The 18,172-nt window shown below is 38.7% G+C and overlaps 1 protein-coding gene across 6 annotated transcripts in view; it reads left to right on the forward strand.

The window, feature by feature from the left end:
* The window catches only part of ASPH (aspartate beta-hydroxylase), a 238,562-nt gene that overhangs the window by 92,493 nt on the left and 127,897 nt on the right, over window positions 1–18,172 (forward strand). For all 6 annotated transcript variants that reach the window (XM_036907524.2, XM_036907525.2, XM_036907530.2 and 3 more), the window contains 2 exons: window positions 5,060–5,104; window positions 16,262–16,303. In XM_036907524.2, the coding sequence (XP_036763419.2) occupies window positions 5,060–5,104; window positions 16,262–16,303 (87 nt within the window). The remainder of the gene's footprint in view (window positions 1–5,059; window positions 5,105–16,261; window positions 16,304–18,172) is intronic.

The raw sequence follows: 18,172 nt of genomic DNA on the forward strand, positions 1-18,172 counted from the left end.
TGGGTAGAAAAGGATGAAGTTGTAAAGAAGCCTGGGAAGGACAAATGAGAGGGTAAAGGAAGAACAGGGTCACACTGAAGTCCAAGGGCAGAGGTGTTTGTGAAGGAAGTTGCTGCAGGAGGTCTGGGGTGGTGAGGGCGGGAAGTGTCCCTTAGGCTGAATGAGGAGGTCTCACTGAAGGTCTGAGGGGAGGAGCCCAGGGCGGTGGCATCGGCTGCAGGGCAGTTTGGAGCGGGTGGAGGGACAAAGTGAGGAGATGGGGCAGCAAACATGAATGACTCTTCGAAGAAATTAGATTGTGGAATGGAGGAAGGAGAAGCCACGAAGAAGCAGTCCCCAGAACAGGATTTGTCTTGAGTTGGTAGGAACTTGAGCATGTTTAAATGCTACCATGTTCAGGGTGATGGAGTGGGCACACCGTCAGTGCTGCTTCATTTTACAAATGCCACCAAAAAGAAAACATCTATTAAAAATTGTCCCTTGTTCTACCTCAGCACTGAGATGAATATCTGAGCCACAGTAAGTGCTCAAAATGTTTTTCTTTATTAAATGAACAAAAAGAACATAACTGTGCTAGGAAAATAAAGTTTGTTCTTAGTGTTCCAGAAAATCTGAGGCATTTTGAAAAATGGAAAAAGTGGGGATCAAGTTGGTAAGAATGCCATAATGCCCACGAGCAAGAGAGGAGGCTGTTGCAGAGACCAGAACCTTCTGTCCAGCAGAGCAAGGCAGCACTGGGCCCATGCAAGGACACGAGGCGAGAAATGGGCACAGGCCTGTGGTTAGAGTAACAAAATGAGGGCCTGGCAGCTGAACCCTCACTCTGCAAAGTGCCGCCCGGAGAAAGACCTGAGTATCTTTCGCTAAAGAAAGTAGAGAACCAGCCTTCTGGAAGCTTGGGTCCAGGCTGATAAGCAGGGAAGAGGCTCCACCACAGACGTGAAGCAATTAAAAAGGAGAATTAAGCATCACCCTGTAGTAAACAAATTATTGGATCCTGGTAGCAAGTGATTGGGAAGGAACCTTGATTTGTCACATTTTACAGGAAGGGAGCATACAGAACTGGCCGCCTCCTGTGGCTAAAACATGGCCGACCTGGGATTTGAACCTGGGCTTGTTTCACTCCAGCTCAGACTCTGCCACCGATCTGTGGCTGGCGTTTCCCAGACACCTAACCCCAGAGGCTCAAGGATAAGTTAGACATAGTCCTTGAACTCTACAGGCAATGTTGTGTTACAGTGAATTATGCAGTGCTAAAGGACTATTGTTTCTGTGTCTTTTATGGCATACGAACCATCAGAAATTGAAGGGATAGAAAGTTCACATAAGCTTTTTCTCTAAACAGTATAAAAGAAAATAACTGGTTAGAGTGAGGAGGGCTGCTCTAAGTAGGGCAATGTGGTTTTGTGAATAGGGATGCACTGGGCAGAGATGAATTGAAATTGGGTCCTTTATGTTGTTTTTCAGCTGAAAAAAAAGTTTTGGAAGTGAAGAGTTGGTTTCTGGAAAAAACAAGGTGCATATATTTCATAGTGGTGCTTTGACACAACTTTGGCTTATATAGTTTCTAACAGTTTGCAAAGTTCTTTCACAAAGGGTATGTCAGGCCTTCCTCACCATAGGCACTGGAGAAAGAGGTGGGGCAAGCATCACTGCACATTTTACAAAAGGAGAACTGAAGCCAGAGGGAGGCCAAGTGCCTGGGTCCAGGTTATAGGCTAGACATGGCTAAGCTGGTTTAACCCAGGTTCAGGGCCTGCAGTTGACTCTGGTCCATGTGCTTTAACAACAGCAGGTTGCCACAAGGAACATGTAAAGGGGAATTTTGCTAATAAAATTACTTGGAGAATTCATTTATGAGCTGCTAATTGTTGGTTTTCAGATAAAATGTTACTGCTTTTGAGCTTGGTCAGGCAGAATAGATAATAGTACAATTGACTGAAATGGGAAGAGATACGGAAGGTGGAGGGAATGAGGGATACTATAATTGGCCTTGCTGTCCACTTAGCTGCCGGGAGAGACCCCCTGTACAGGTCCTGTGGGACCACAGTGTACAGCAGATTAATTACCAGGTAGCAGGCAAGATTGAGTTCAGATTTTCTCCTACCATTTATTACTCAGTTCTCTGTTAAGACCATATCTGAGTCTGTTTTTATACAGTTAGAATCAGAAAATGTAAACCCATGATCCCTAGGAAGAACTTCATCCAACCCACCCCACATACATTGTTTCATATAGAAGACATGACATTATATACACAACTTGGCCCAGCCTTTCTTGTATTAGAAATAGCTTTTCCTAAAACTTTACGGCATTTTGATAAGTCAGTAGAGGACATAGCAGAGACTTCTAAGGGAACCTCTGGTGGGCTGTGGGGCTCCGGACTGTGCTCCTTTAGCCCAGCCTGCTGTTTCTGTGCTCCTTCAGCTCCCAAAGTGGACAGTGAGCAGGAACGCGTCATCTTCACATGCCCGCCAATGGCCTCTTTCCCCTGCGTCTCCTGTCTTGGCTGGTTGCATCAGTATGTCCTTGGATTCCCAAACCAGGAGTCGTCATTAAGTCCTCCTCTCCTGTCTCTGTAGTTAATTCTAAGTCCTGTAGAATAGGCTCCCTAAACATGTCTCAAAGCCATTCTTTGTAGCTTTGGTGATCTAGTTCATCCACTTATCTTCCTAGACCATGGCAGTAGTCTTCTTAATTCCATACTTGTCCCCTTCAAATCCATCTGAAGCAATATCAGTAGGATGATCTGTTGAAAAGTACAGATCTGGCTACAGAAACCCTGTGCTTAAACTCTGCTGTCCATTCCTATCTATGTCAGTAAGATTACTTTGTGTTGTAGATAACAGAAAACTGAACCTGAATTGGCTTAAGCAATAAAGAGACAGAAGACCAATCAGTTGAGGCCTTGGAGGACCTAGTGAGGAATTTGGTTATATTCTAAGTGCAGTAAGAATCTATGGAAATACTTAAGTGAGCTATGGTATAATCTGATTTATGTTTTAAAGAGCTATTTCCACTCCTAGTTAGAGAATAGATTGGATGGAGCACGAATGGAAGCGGGGACCACCTTGTTAGAAAATTAATGGTATTAGTCCAGAGAAGTGGTCACGGTGGCCTGGAGTAAGATCATAGCAATGAAAATGGAGAAGAAAGTTTTGAGCTTGAGATATATTTCAGAATTACAACTGATGGAACTTTCTAATGGTTGTGAAGTAAAGAAGAATGAAGGGGGCCTTTGATTTGGTTTGAATAACTGTTAGATGATGGGCCCATTTACTGAGAAGAAAACTAAGATGTAGAAAAACTGTCTTAGGGAAGAAAAATCAAAGGCTCCATGTTAGATATTTAAAGTTTGGGAGTTATGTGGTATACCATTGATGGTATCAAGTAGGGAGTTTGGATATGCCTATCTGAACTAGATGGATGAGATCTGAGATGGATATAAAAGTTTGGAAGTCATCATCATGAACATGGTATTAACTGTGTGGAAGCAGGTAAGGTCATTCTGGAGGTGGCACAGAGAGCCCAGGTAAGCAACCCCAGGACTGAGCTTTAAGGAATCCCAACACTGTGAGGTCTGGAGGAGCATGAACAACCAGTGAGGCAAGAGGAAAACCAGTAGAGAAGAATGTGAAAGGGCATAAGGGAAGAAGGAATGTGCTTCATGCTCTTACCATTGGAATTTCAAAACTGAGAAGTATTAATTGCATTTGGCAATGTGGAGATTGTTGGTGATCTTGGCTTAAAGCTATTTGAGTAAATTGATTTGAGTGAGAGCCAGACTGAAATAGGTTTAGAAAGTCCTGCAGTAAGAAAAAGTCGGCATTATCATTTGGCAACTCTCTTAGGTTGTACTGGTATAATTAATTAGCTATTTACTTTTAAAAAGTCCTCTTGTTACATCATTACCAAAATAATTTCAGGTAAGGTGTTTAAATGCACATTTTTTCCAGAATAAAGTTAGATGAAAATTTATCTTGTAATAATAGTAAGGCTTTCTTAGTATAACATCAGTGATGGAAATAACAATGGAAGTGAGTGATTCAGATTTTATGATGCACACAATTTTTTAAAGAAGGAAATGTGCCAGAATGTTAACAGTGATTGGTGGGTATATTGTGATTTTTTTCTGCTTCCTTTTCACTTCTGTTAAACTCTGTCCAAACCCTGAGCATCTATCATTCTTATAATTAGAAGCAAATTAATTCAGGAAGAAAAGTGATTAAAATGGCCACATATATATTTTGAGTTTTAGAAAATGCTATTAAAAATTCCTTCTTTTGACCAAAAGCCTGTTAACAGATCTTACAGAGCAAAATGAAAGCTGATAAAATCTTATCACTAGATTAAGGTAATGTTAAATGGATTGTTAGCTATGAAGATAATAATAGGTGATGTAATTTTACAGAGTGAATCAGATCAATGTACCCTTCTACCATTGGGAGGTGAGGTCTGCTATCTCTTTAGTAACAAGTGGATTGAAGCAACCAGGGAGAAAGACAAAATGTTAAAAAATTCATATCCACTATTCATATGGCTATTCTTAGAATAGAAAGTTCAGATTCTTAGAATATGTTGAGTGTTATTTTTCAAAAACAACTTTCTTAAAGATAGTGATTTATTCTCAAGGTTCTATTTCAGTTTAATTCCTTGTTATTATTTCATTCATGCTTATATGAGGGTTACAAATTAACTTTTCAAGAAGTAACATGATACTTTAAATGTCTTTTCTCAGCTTTGTCATCAAGGCTGGTACAAAATTGTGGTGAGCAAAATTAGGTTTCAGTTCATATCTCCTTTGCTGGAAGGTACATTTTGAGGTTAGTTTGCGCAGATAGTATATGGCCTACTGTGCAGAACCCTGAGAAATGTACATTTTGCAAAGCTCTAGCCAATTCTTTGTTGTGATGGTATGAAAACCTATTTTTTTATGGTAATTGCAGTCGATTCCCAAAATGTCTGTAAAAATAATGAGTGTAACTTAAATACCAGCAATGTGGGTTTGAAACACTGGTCAGCAATATATAATGGATTGTGATTTTATTATTTATTTTAGAAGTATTTGTGCCCCCTTCAGAAGATCAAGAGGAAATACCACCAGGTAGGACATTTTGTTAAGCTATATTGCTTTTTTCTTTTTTTAATTTAAAATATGCTGGTGATACTCACATTAGCTCTGTGAAAAGTAAAAATCCTGAGAGAGAAGGATTAATTATACCTAAACTGAAAAGGAAAGGTTTCTGGGTTTTGATCAGTTGAGCCGCCAAAAAATGGAAAAGACACATCGATTCAGTCTGACAAAAGTTGTGAATATGAGTATGAATGATCAAAGTACCATCGGATTTTTGCTGTTACAGATGGTGGTAGTAGTAGAAGTTAGGTTTTTTTTTCCTCTTTTTGATTGACAGGCTCTCTGATGGAGACTGTGGAATCAGAATTGCCTTAAGATGAAAGTTGAATAATGCATAAATTTGTGACATTGCTCTTCTTCCTCCCTATCATCCTTGAGAGCATCAGTGTGTTCCATGGCAATCCAGGCTGCCTCGGACTTGTCAGTGCTCCGCTCTCTTTCCTGTCAGCCCACCGTGTGAAACCTATTTATTTTCTTACCTCCCCACTCATGTCCTTTTCATCATCAGTGAATTTAATAACTGGGAGCAGCATTTCAACCAAGGCTGTGCTTTCAAATGCATTTTAGAGGTAACATTACCTATCCTTGCAATCAGAGATTAACATATAAACTTCTTCTCATAATGGGGAAAAATGTTTTATTAAGAGAGGATTTTTCTCAAGTGTATTATTCTTGTTTCTGTATTTCATTTCCATTTTTTCTTACTTTTTGAGTCATTTATTCAGTTTTTCCTCATATTTTTCAAATTACACCTAACGACATTTGTAGCAATAATGTGCATTACTATTTTTGATTTTCGTAAAAATAATTGTGCCTGCTGAAATTTACTGAATTCTGAATTTCAGGGAAGAAAAACAATTGTTATAATCAAAAATGTTTTTAGTGATGCCTCAGCTTGCCTTTATTTAGTGATTGGGATGTTTTGATCATTGTCATACCAGGTGCACTTAAAATAATAGGTACAAATATTTAAAGAGAGCTGAGTTGTTGGTATTTTAATATGAATGAGAAAAGAAATCCATGGAGAAGTTGACCTCTTACATGATGACTACTAGGCATCTATGTATATTTTGTGTTTTGGAAAGATGCAGCAAGCAAGGAAAATTGGTGTTTCTGTCCCAAGTTTTCTCTTCACTGTTAGAGCAAATACTTTACAGAATGTCTTGGTTCTGTTATGAGGAAGCAGAGCAGATTACTGATGAGCATTCTGATTACTATCCATTCCTTTAAAGAAACTGTTTTATAGGATTCCTAAAGATAATGAATTTCTACAACTTGGACTTTCTTCTACTTACAGTTCATGTTTTTTAATATTGACCTAGCCTTAGTGAAGGTATGAAAGGTAATACTATTTTCTGACCAAAAATTTCACTTCTGCACTTTTCTTTCTGTGCTTCAAAAACTCAGCCCAAGAATTTCCTTGGAACATAAATATGAAATACCATGTGGTTGGAGTACTTGGAATAAAGTGCTTTTTTAGAGGAGATACTTAACAACCAAAGCACATAGAATGAAGATTTGATTAATACTGCTATTTCCTGACCCATAATAAGCTCCTAGTAAATGGTGGCTATGGCTGTTACTGTTTTGTGTAACTCATTAGCCTGATATTTGAGTTGTATCAAGAGAGACTAAATGTTGAAGGACCTGCTCAAGAACTTGTAACCTGTAATCTGGTATCACACAAACTCGACTGATCCCCTCTGCACTGTTACAGGTCAACCTTGCCAAAATAGAATGTAAGGCTGACAGTTAGCCGGAGTCATTTTTAATGATTGTACTTGTCTTGGCTTGTTTATTTCCCATTATCTTAACCATCTTATTTACAATTTTTTATTATTCAATTTTACAAAAGAATAATAGTCATAAATCTATATTCATGATTTTTTTGTAAAATAAGCTGACTTATTTTGTAGTAGTGCTTAATTATGTATGGGATTGCAGAAACACTAATTCCAGGGTCCATTTCCTTACCGACTTTTAATCCTTAAAATTTTCTTAATGGAAAACTCAAATTCAAATTAATATCCTGCAAAATGCTCTATATTAGTTCACTTTTTTGTGATCCTGAGAATCTAATTAACGATTACTGTACTTTCCTTGATCATTCTAAGACTAGGTTATACAATTTTAATATTGCTTATTAAAGTTCATGATAATATATTTATCAGCATGATGATTCCATGGAACAGGAACTGTCTTAATTCACCATTGTATCCAGCCACACACTAGGGGACAGTGAATGCTGAATTTATTAAGCATTATATAGGTGCTCTAAGCAAATTACATGAATTAACTCATTTAATATTTCCAATAGCCCAAGAGGTAGACATGCTGTTATCCCCATTTCACACATGAGAAAACTAGGGCACAGCAAGGCAGAATAACCCCCCTGAGGTCACTGAGCTGACAGGTGGTGGCACCAAGATTGATCCTTAGTTCTGGCTCCAGTGTTCATGCCCACAGCTGCCATGCTCTAGAGAATTTCACATAAATGAAGACCTAAGAACTGACATGTTCTGAGAGCCGTTTTGATGGGATAAAACTAGAAATACTGTATTCTTTGGCATCTTTCTCTTACTATACGTTAGCACTTTATTTAGGACTCAGGAATGCTGAAGATTTATTATGGTTCATTGTAGAAAAGTAGGTTGTCCAGTAGTTTAAATTTTGCCATCTGTTGTTCATATTTGTAAATTTGCAAGGGCTTTGCTCTTGACAAGAATGTGAAAGGTCAGCCCTAGGAATTGTTCATTCAGATATTAGAAATCATTTTGAATACCAGATTAAAAAAGATTTTGTAATCCTTGCTCCTTTAGTGAATTTTCACCATTCTCCTCAAGCTCATGTTTACTTGAGATCATATAGCATATGATTCAGCATAAATATACATAGCACAAATTGATTGACTGATTAAGGAGTCACTTAGGAAATTCATCAGTAAATTTTCCTCTCATATCATTCCAGAAAAATATATGTTTATGTTTATGATGATCACGTTAGTCACAATGAAGATGACGTGATTCTCAGTGTTCCTGGGTGATTCTTTGCTCTCATCTCTGAAAGCAAAGATAACATTTGTAACTCATCCCACTGTTGACTCTTCTAGCAGTGGTGATCGTTTCACTCCATTGCATCTGTTCAGAACTTTCACTCTTGCCTCCCCTTGTCATCCAGTATTTGCTAACATGACAAATAAGGCTTATAGCCAGCTATAGGCTGACAGTGCTTAGAGGACTTAGCTTATGTTAATAAGTGCCCAACATGAATATTATTGTTACAGGATTGATCATTTATTCAAGAAGTACATATTGAGCAACTGCTATGGTACAGGCTCTGTCCAGAGCAATGAAAATACAAGAACAAAAATAGAGTCCCAGCCCCTTAGCGGTTCCCAGTCCTGTCCTGTGGGCACACAGCCGAGTACAATAACCAGTACGATGTCATTAATTCCTCAGGGTGATATACAGGGCAGCACCCAGAAGGAAGGATAACTAACCCTGCTTTGGGGACAAGGGTACGGAGAGCGAGAGAAGGCTTCCTGTGGGTCCTTGTGCTGTAGCTGAGTTTTGAGCTGCTGATGGAAGTGACAGGAGCTGGCAGGTGGGGAGCAGAGGAAGCAAGTGTTTGCAGAACAAAGCCCAAGACCAGGTGTAATATAAAGGTGTGAGAAAACAAGGTGGAAGAATAGGCAGGTGTCACTTCTTGGAGTGTCCCATATGCAATGTTTAAAAATTTGTATCTGAGCCCCAAAGTGACAAGAGGCTACTGAAAAATTCCAGGCAGGGAAGTGCATGATCAAATTCAGATTTGAAAAGAGCAGTCCTACAAGAAGGTGGAGACTAGTTAGAGGGAAGATATGTTCATCTAAGCCGGAAGTTGTGGAAACTTGAACTAGGGGGTGAGGAATGATGAGGAGGCATAGATTTCATGGACATCGGAGTTGGAAATAATTTGATGGGGTAGGGGGCTGATTGAGAGGGCAGAGTCGAGGATGATTCCTATCTGACTTGAATGAATGATGAAAGCTTAAGGGAGATAGAAAAGGCAGGAGGAAGTGGGGAGCAGCAGAGATGACCCCTGGTTGTATAGATGTTGTGTTAGCAACGAGGTGAACCACTTGTGAGTGGAGTCATCTTTAAATATTTAGGAGCATGTATTTGAGTCATTCAAAACTGTAAGTGGTTTAGTTTTATTTGCTTTTTATCAGTGTTCATCATTACACTTGGAACAACACCCCATAGTCTCAAGGTATCTTTAGTGGTACAGGTTACAGAGAGCTTATTCCTCTCATAGCCTAGCACACTGATAAATTCTGAGAGAACCTAAAGTTGAAGTCATGCCTCAAAATTTTTTCTATTGAGGTATAATTAACACACAGAGAAGTGCTCAAATGTTGAGCGTACAGTTTGATAAACTTGTGTATGTGATGCATTTTTTGCACCCACTACAAGGAAGGCTCCTGGCACCCTAAAAATCTCTCCCTCCTGCCCATCTCAGTAGCTTCCAAACACAGGTAACTACTGTTCTGACCTATATCACCATAGATGGGTTTGATTAAATTAAACCATAAATAAACACACATAAATACATATTACTTTTTTTGTGACTATTTCTGTTGCTCAACATGTCTGTGAGTTTCACCCCCTCTTAGTTTTATCTACCCTGTTACACACAGTAATTTGGACTTTATTCATTGCTATTGACTATAAATATGTTACACTTAAAAAAAATCCATTCTACACCGATGGTGGTAGCGAATGGTCCCAGTTTTTCACAATTAATGAAGAAAGCGACTATGAATATTCTTGTACATGTTTTTTTTTGTGGACATAAACACTCATTTCTGTTGGATATATTGAAGTATACATGGAATTTTTGGTTACTTGACATTAAAACCAAATAATCCTGTTTGTATAAAAATTTCTGGTTATGCATGAACACACACATAGATGGATAGATAAAGAAGGATCATAATCTAGGTACACCAGCTTCTTTTCTTTAGTTGTAACATAAATCCAGTGCTGTGATAATAAAATTAATCAGCTACTAAACTTTAGAATGAGAAAGAATTTGTTAAAAAATGAACAGGAATGAATTTACTTCTTTTAAAATGCTGTATACTTTTTTAACTGACCACTTATATTGTCAGTAGCATTAAAAATTGACATAAAATTACTAATGTGTTTGAACTGCAATTTACAATACCCAATTGCTCCTTGAAAACCCTTCCTGTATATGGTTTTCAAATATCATGCTAGATTTTTTTTTTCTCTATGGCATTTGTTTTTAGTACAGTGAACACCCTGATGGGAGAAAGAAATTCAGTGCTTACACTTCTCAAAAGATGGAAAGTGTTAAATTCTGTTGTAATTCTCAGATGCTTAAGCACCTCAGATTTTCATCAGCAGCTTTGCATGCAATCCCCAGAAACTTTTCTGGGTAGTTATCATTCTGTTGTCAAGTTGCCCTTAAAACTTATAACAACCCAAGAGCATTTACTTCCGGTGGTGTTTTTTTAAAAAAATAGAATGAAAATGAAGCAATTTCACAGTCTGTGTCTGGTTGGTCCTTTAATTTAGATTTACTCTTATTTTTGCAGATGCTTAAAACTTCAGAAAGACTGCCCCTACTACCACAGGAGGACCAGACTAACCATACGCTCCAAAAGATGGCTGTGATAGATCTTGTGACGTAATTACTGAGCAGATCAAGATCTGTGGGAATGCACACTAATGATGTTTTGAACGAATCATAGTCCACTGGCATTTTAATTTTTTTTTTAGAAAAAAATTACACGTAAAACGTTCCATTTCTGCATGTCCTATTTTAGTAGCATTAGTAGATCTATTGGATTTCTTTTTCTTTTAGTAACACAACTTTTAGTCTTACCTGCATTGATGTGTGTTTTTCAGACAACAATTAATAATTATATTGATGATGTAGCAGCAATTGCCTTGGCAGGGTTTTAACATATCTATTCTTGGTAATCAACACTAACTACATTGGACTGACTCATAGATGCATTAATAAAAGCTGCTAAGAGTGCCTTGCATTAGCTCTCTTAAGGACACCAGTAGAAGTAGATTATCATTAGCTGTGAAGATTTGAATTGTATATATCTGTACTGATATCCTTATCAAACATTTCTACATTAGCTTTGAGTATTTAAGGTAAAACTCAAAATTCGAGATTCCTATAGCTTTTTAGCTTACTAATTAGAAAATTTTAATATTTCAATGAAAGTCTTAAGTTATCATGTGTTATTTATTTTTCAAAATGAGGGAGGAAACTTAAATTCCTTGTTAGGGCATAGGGAAAAGGAATGGCCTGCTCTATCATGCAAAGAAATACTTTTTGGCACTTTGGATCAATCAGATCACAGCTGTAGTCCATTCAGTATTTGTTTAAATTTTAGAAAGTCTGTTAAATTACTGGTGTATAACTTAGAGATTATTCTGCCTTTGGCTAATTTAAATAGTGCTCTCACAACACTAAGGACTATGCAGTGCTCTTCCTAATGAAGGCAGCAATGCCTCTCTAGCTGAGTTCATTTAGGACTTCGGGAAAACACTCACAGAGCCGGATGCCTGCTGCTATTCCACAATGAATTAAACCCCTCCCTTTCTTCACTGAAGAGTTTATTCTATTTTTAATGTGGTTTATTTTGATTCAGAAATAGTTGCTGTGATGAAATTATTCATTTGTTAAAAAAAAAAGTAGCTGCAACATCATTTTGCAAGGGTCATGAGCTATAAAAAAAGCCATAATAAGTAGTTTCATTTACATGTCAGGGATAGCTCTTGAGTATGTTAACGTTGTTTAAGGATAAGATGACTTTTTTCCTGCTTTTAGGGTCATGATCAAAGAGATTTTATATTTTTATCATTATAGATCATAGTTACAATGTAGTGAGTTCTGCATGCTTACCCAATGTGTAGCAAAACCCAAAATAATAGTAGTAAGAAAAGCAATAATTTTCTAAAGCTGTGATATGAATCAGAGTTGCTACTCAAATTCAAATAAAGCTCTTAATTCATATTGTGAACTATTGAACACTACTTTTTATAAAGCCATATTTTTTTAGGGAAACTGAGGAGTGACATAGAACAGATAAATGAGTAAAATTTTACTGAATTTTTGTATATAATCTCTAGAACTGTGGAAATTGAGGATTCATTATGCTGTGATCAACTTAAGATACTTTTTAATTCCAAATATTTGAATTAATGAGCCTTGTCTTTACAAATATATGCCAAGCTTGGCAGCATCAATGGATTTTCTAAAAATAATGTAAATGTCCATTTAATGTTATTTGAGTGCAATAAAATGCAGAATTCTTCTCTATATTGTCATTATTTTTAAGTATATTTGGTCTTGTTATGTAACAAAATCAGCTCATTTTATATTTACTAGTATCTTAGAATATTACAGCATTTTTATGACTAAGATCACAAAGAAGTACCATCAACCCCTTTCTTAACCTATTTCTCATAATTAACATTTATTTATTTTGTTGAACATTTACTATTATGCTTCATTGCTGGTGGCAGGGTAAAAAATGGAATATTCCATTCCCTGTAGGCTTTTTACCAACACCTAGAAGTTTGGATCATTTCCTGCTGAGGCCACACCCTCTCCCCTGTGCCCTTCTGATCCTCCACAAAATCATCTGAGGCTATTGATTTCACCCTGTTTGGGAGGACTAAAGAGTCTGAGTAGGTGGAAGGGCAGAAAAGGAGAACTAAATAGCTAGGGAAGAAGCTTCTGGGATTCTAGAAGGTATTTCTTTTGACTCCAACATGCCCAAAAGAAACAATCACAAGAAGGACTACACTAAGGGGAGCTTATTTTTACTGACTGCACTTATTCTGCCAAGTGCATTACGTGTATGTTGGGAAGTTGCACTTTCCCAGCAAATGGGGATGTCCCTGATTACAGATGATGAAACTGAGGGTCAGAGAGGCTGAAGGGTTGCCAGCCCGTGGCCATTCATGGCATTCTAGAGTGAACACAGCAAACAGTTGGTGGGAGGCCAAAGTGCAGCCGAAATGAGTGATAGTCTAGGTGACGGTGACAGGGCCTGATCTCGGATGGTGCTGGCAGAGAGATGGAGGAGACAGGAAAGTTGTGGAGACTGGGCAGTGTGGCTGCCAGGGAGGAAGGGTCCTGGGGAGGGCACAGGTACTGCTGTGAGGAGGAACTCGGAAGAGCAACCAGGCCTCGCTGGGTATTAGCTCTGGATGAGCATTGGGCCCAACGAGACCTGGCCAGTAAGCAGATTAGCACTGGAGCTGGAATAGAATAGGGTTCACGGTACATGAGTCCACAAAATGATTTTTTTTAATGGTTTATGATAAGTTTTTTAAAGATTAAGATCCCACTCTTAGTAATAAGGTTTTCCTTATTACAATAAAATAATGTTGAAAGAAAAAAAGGTTGCATTAGTACAGTTAGAGTTTGTGTAACATCTATTTCTTTTTGGATATGAGTGTTTAAACACTTAAGTATCAGTTAACAGTGAGCTTGTATGTCTGTAATTTACAGGGTTGGGCTAAGCCTATAGCTGCCTTTAATTTATGGACTGCCTGTTATTGGAATATACAGAGTGTGATGAAAGTATTGTTATATGGAGTATGGCCTTCTAATCAGTCACATGTGACTGTTGGCAAGATTCTTAGCCTCTAAGCCTTTGTTTGCTTTTCTGAAAAAGGAAACTCCCTCCCAGGGTTGATGAGTTGAATCGAGTCATCTGCAGGACGTACTTAGAACAGTGCCTGGCACATAGTAAGCACCCCACCCAGGCCATCATTTTCCTCTTTGTCACAGGGAGGTCCATATCAAGTCTCCCAGGGGAGCCTGTGTACAGAAAGTGAAGTAAAGCAGGGTAACACTTTACTATTGACTTCAGAGTGCCTGCGAGGTAAGCTGGATCTCCTAGAAAACTCCTTGCCAAAGCTAAATTTAAGCACTGAAAACCAGAGAGACTCAAATGTCTGTCCTGTGTGTTTTCCCATACCCATTTTCAAGTCACAGATCTCAGCATAATTGATGTGAGCTAAGGCACAGAATGGGACACAAAACAGAGCGTGGCCCAGGGCTGGGAATGTCGGGCCGGGCAGCCTTTGTTCAGGCTGCCCCATCCCAGATACTGCACTGGAGGAGGAGGAAAGGTGGGGGCCCTTGTTCCTGGGAGCACCTAGCCAGGGCCCTCCCACACCTGTTTAAATGTGACCGATTCAAACCACGCTTCCTTCCTGATTTTCCCCTCAGGGGTAGGAAGATTTATGGAAAGCCTTAAACTCTTCATGACCAGCATCCATTTGTTTTCCCTAGTCAGGTTAGAAGCTTGCATTTTGTGCTTGATTTTTCAAATAACACTAGCCATGTGCCAGGATTCCTGGAAGGCAGGCAGGCTCCTAAGCCTTCCTGCAGGCACTGGGAGGGCTCCTTGGAGACCGAGATTTTTGATACCTTTCTTTGATCCTGTATCCTGATGCCTACAAGAGTGCATCCTATTAAATGATGCCCTGCCTAACTCAGAGACAACACGAATGAACTAGTGGTTACCAAAGGGGAGGGGTTTGGGAGGGTGGGTGGGGAGGGAGGGAGAAGGGGTACTATGTTTAGTACACATGGTGTAGGGGATCATGGGGAGAACAGTGTAGCAACAGAGAAGGCACATAGTGGATCTGTGGCATCTTGCTGCACTGATGGACAGTGACTGCATTGGGATATGGGTGAGGACTGGATAATATGGGTAAATGTAGTAACCACATTGTTTTTTCACATGAAACCTTCATAAGAGTGTATATCAATCATACCTTAATAAAAAATTTAAATAAATAAATGATGCCCTGCCTAACTTTTTTATGATAAGGTTCAAGTTAATAAGATCAGAAATTCTAGAACATTCAACAGAGATCTAGAAGAATTAAAAAGAGAAAAATCCTGCATCCCTTCTGCAGTGCTGGCCAGGATATGTATGGCAGTTAACTTTATAAAGTCCATTTCTTGCAAAAATCAAGACATGCATTTCTCTATCCCTTCCTTGCTCTTTGAAGAAAGGAGGAGAATGGCACTAAGGAAAAATGTGTACTTTGGGAGGTTGTCAGCTGCCCATCTGGGTAGCCTTGAGCATACCTCTTTCTCAGCCCCAGCTTCCTCCTTTGCACAGGGGTAGATAAGACCTTCCCTGTAGGGTGTCAAGAGGCAAAAGACACAAGGTGTGCTTGGAACTAAGCTGGCATGTTGTCCTTGCAAAGGTAGTTCCCTTCCTCTAACCTAGGACCTCAAAGGAGCAAAAACACTCAACCTGTAAAAAATCCTTTTTCTGTATCAGAAGCCTGCCATAGATTTACTTCTTATCTCCAAGAAACGAAATGTTTCATGTGAATGAATGTAGGAAACGGGGCCAAGAAATTGAGTGGTCCATGCTTTCATCCTGGGCTCTACCCACCCTCTCACTCTCTTGTGCGGAAAGGATGGTATGAGTTTTCCTCAGTCTCCCAACCAAACTTGGCCCCCTCCTCACTGCAACACATGTGCACATGTACTGTCCCTAGAAGTACCCCCAGATTAGATAAGTACCTACTGGGACAGGACCAGAATCAACTGGTCTACCTTGGAGATTAACTGGATCATAATTTCTGTTTGCCCCATTTGTGGGAGAGGCACTGTAACTGATTAACTTAGTGAGATGCTGACTCAGCTGGGCTCCCCCAGTGAGTAAGTACCCGGGGCTCTGTGGGCCTCCTGTGCGTGAGTGAAATCCTTAGGGAAGTGGGGCTGTGTTCCCACTAGTGTGACATGCTGCACTCCAGCGCTTCTCCCTGCATTCGCCTCTGTACCCACGGAGACACTTAGAGCTGGTGAAGATGGCACATGACACTCAGCCTGGTGCCTGATACTTACTGCTCTGGACTTTTATAAGTAATTCAAGTCAGTCTAATCTTAATATTTTGTTACAAATTGGATGTGTAAAGAATTCAGGATTTAGGAAAATTGAGTTCTATGCCCAAAAATGGTTTTCTTATATTTATTTGAATTCATTTAACTACAGTCCTATGTTTTGAGATAGTGAATGGTGACTCACTGTACTTCTTTTGTTTTGTCTTTATTTTTCAGAAACAAATAGAAAAACAGACAATCCAGAACAAAAAGAAAAAGGTGAGAATATCAAATAAATAGCCTTTCAAACACTGGAAAAAAATCATCCTACCATTCAGGAACAACATGATAATTGTATTTTATATCACTAGTTAAAAGAAATTGCTCCTGGCTTTATTATTTCAATAATTTTATCAACATTTATTAATGTTCTACATAAATAGTAAGAGCTAAGGTAATGGAGAGAGATTGTCTGGCTTCTAGTCCTGGTTTTACCATTCACTGTATATGTGTCTTTGAGAATTGACTTAACTGGCATGCCTCAGTTCCCCCTTCTGTGAGAGGAATAGTAATAGTACCAACCTCAGAAACCATGAGACTGTTGTAATTAAATGAAGCTATGTGTAAAGTGCTTAAAGCATTGTCTTGCAAAGGAGAGCATTTAGGAAACGTTAAGTATTTATTTTTACCTATGTTGACAACTGTACTAGGCATAGAGTTCAAAGAATTCTAAAATGTGTTGTTATTTCAAGAGCTTCTTTCAAGAGCTCTTGTTGGAAAGACATGTCAACGAAGTTACTTCCATATAGAAAGAATCTTCTCTGCCTTCCAAGAATTTATTACAAAGGGATTCTAATAAATTTAAGAAGCCAGTAGAATTTTAATTCAGCTTTCAACAAAGGTTCTTAAACATACTCAGGGTGAGGAACCAAGTTAAAAAATATGGATGATCAGAGAATGGTGGTTATACTTGGGTATCATTTGAATGATACAATCTTCAATGATTAAACTTTACTAGAATTTCAGGGTTACCTTTAATTCATAGTGGTGAAAGCAGTATCTACATGTGAAAAGATAGTACCTATTACATTATATATAACATTGTGTATACCTAATGTACACAGTCTTTCTTACTTGGTATGTAAATAGTACTTGATGAACATAAGGAGTTGCTGGCTCTGGCTGTAATTTTGTAGCTCTTAGCCTGGGAGATAGGTATCTAGTTCATGCATTCTTTTTTCTGACGAGTTTTTCATTTTTTTTCAAAACAATACAGAAATACAGTTTTAAAAGTTATGAAAAACAGCAGGCTTCTTCCCTACTACTGCCAGTCCATGAATCCCATTCCAACTTTCTTTTGGCTGTTTCTTCTAATACTGACGTACACATTCCTAAATAATTTGTGAATTCTACAATTTCCTTCTCAATATTGGGGCTGTCAGTTGGCTTTTATATATACATGACTGGGATTTAGCTCAGTCGTCAGAGTCACGCAAGCTCTCCCTGATGCCTTACCTTCCCAGTCTTCCGTATGTTTATGATAGACTGATAGACGGCAGTAAGTGCAGCAGGACCCCCCCTTACCCATGGTTTCAGTCAACCTCAGTCGGGAAGCAGATGATCCCCCTTCTGACCTGCCATCATGAGGTCACTGGTAGCCTAACACTAGGTCACATGCCTGCCTCATTCAGCTCACTTCATTTCATCACACGGGCATTTTATCATCGTGCATCATCACAAGAAAAAGGGTGAGGACAGCACAGTCACTTATTTTGAGATAGAGACCACATTCACATAACTTTGATTACAGTATATCATTATAGTTCTATTTTTTTATTATTGTTAATCTCTTCCTGTGCCTTATCTATAAATTAGACTTTATCATCAGCGTGTATGTTTAAAAGAAAATAGCATACAGCAGGTCTGGTATTATTGGTGGTTTTAGGTATCCACTGGGGTCTTGTACCAAATCCCCTGCAGATGGGGGGCGCTGCTGTACTAAAGAGAAAAAGCGAAGCAGGGAAGAGGGTATCTTTAGCTGTTGATAAAATTGATCACTTCCCTCCTCCAGAACACTGCCTTCCCTTGGATTGCTGGATACCACATTCTCTTGGTTTCTCTCCCATTCTTTTCTCTGCGTTTTCTCAT

Source organism: Manis pentadactyla, chromosome 3 (genome assembly GCF_030020395.1).
Source record: "Manis pentadactyla isolate mManPen7 chromosome 3, mManPen7.hap1, whole genome shotgun sequence".
Lineage (NCBI taxonomy): Eukaryota > Metazoa > Chordata > Mammalia > Pholidota > Manidae > Manis > Manis pentadactyla.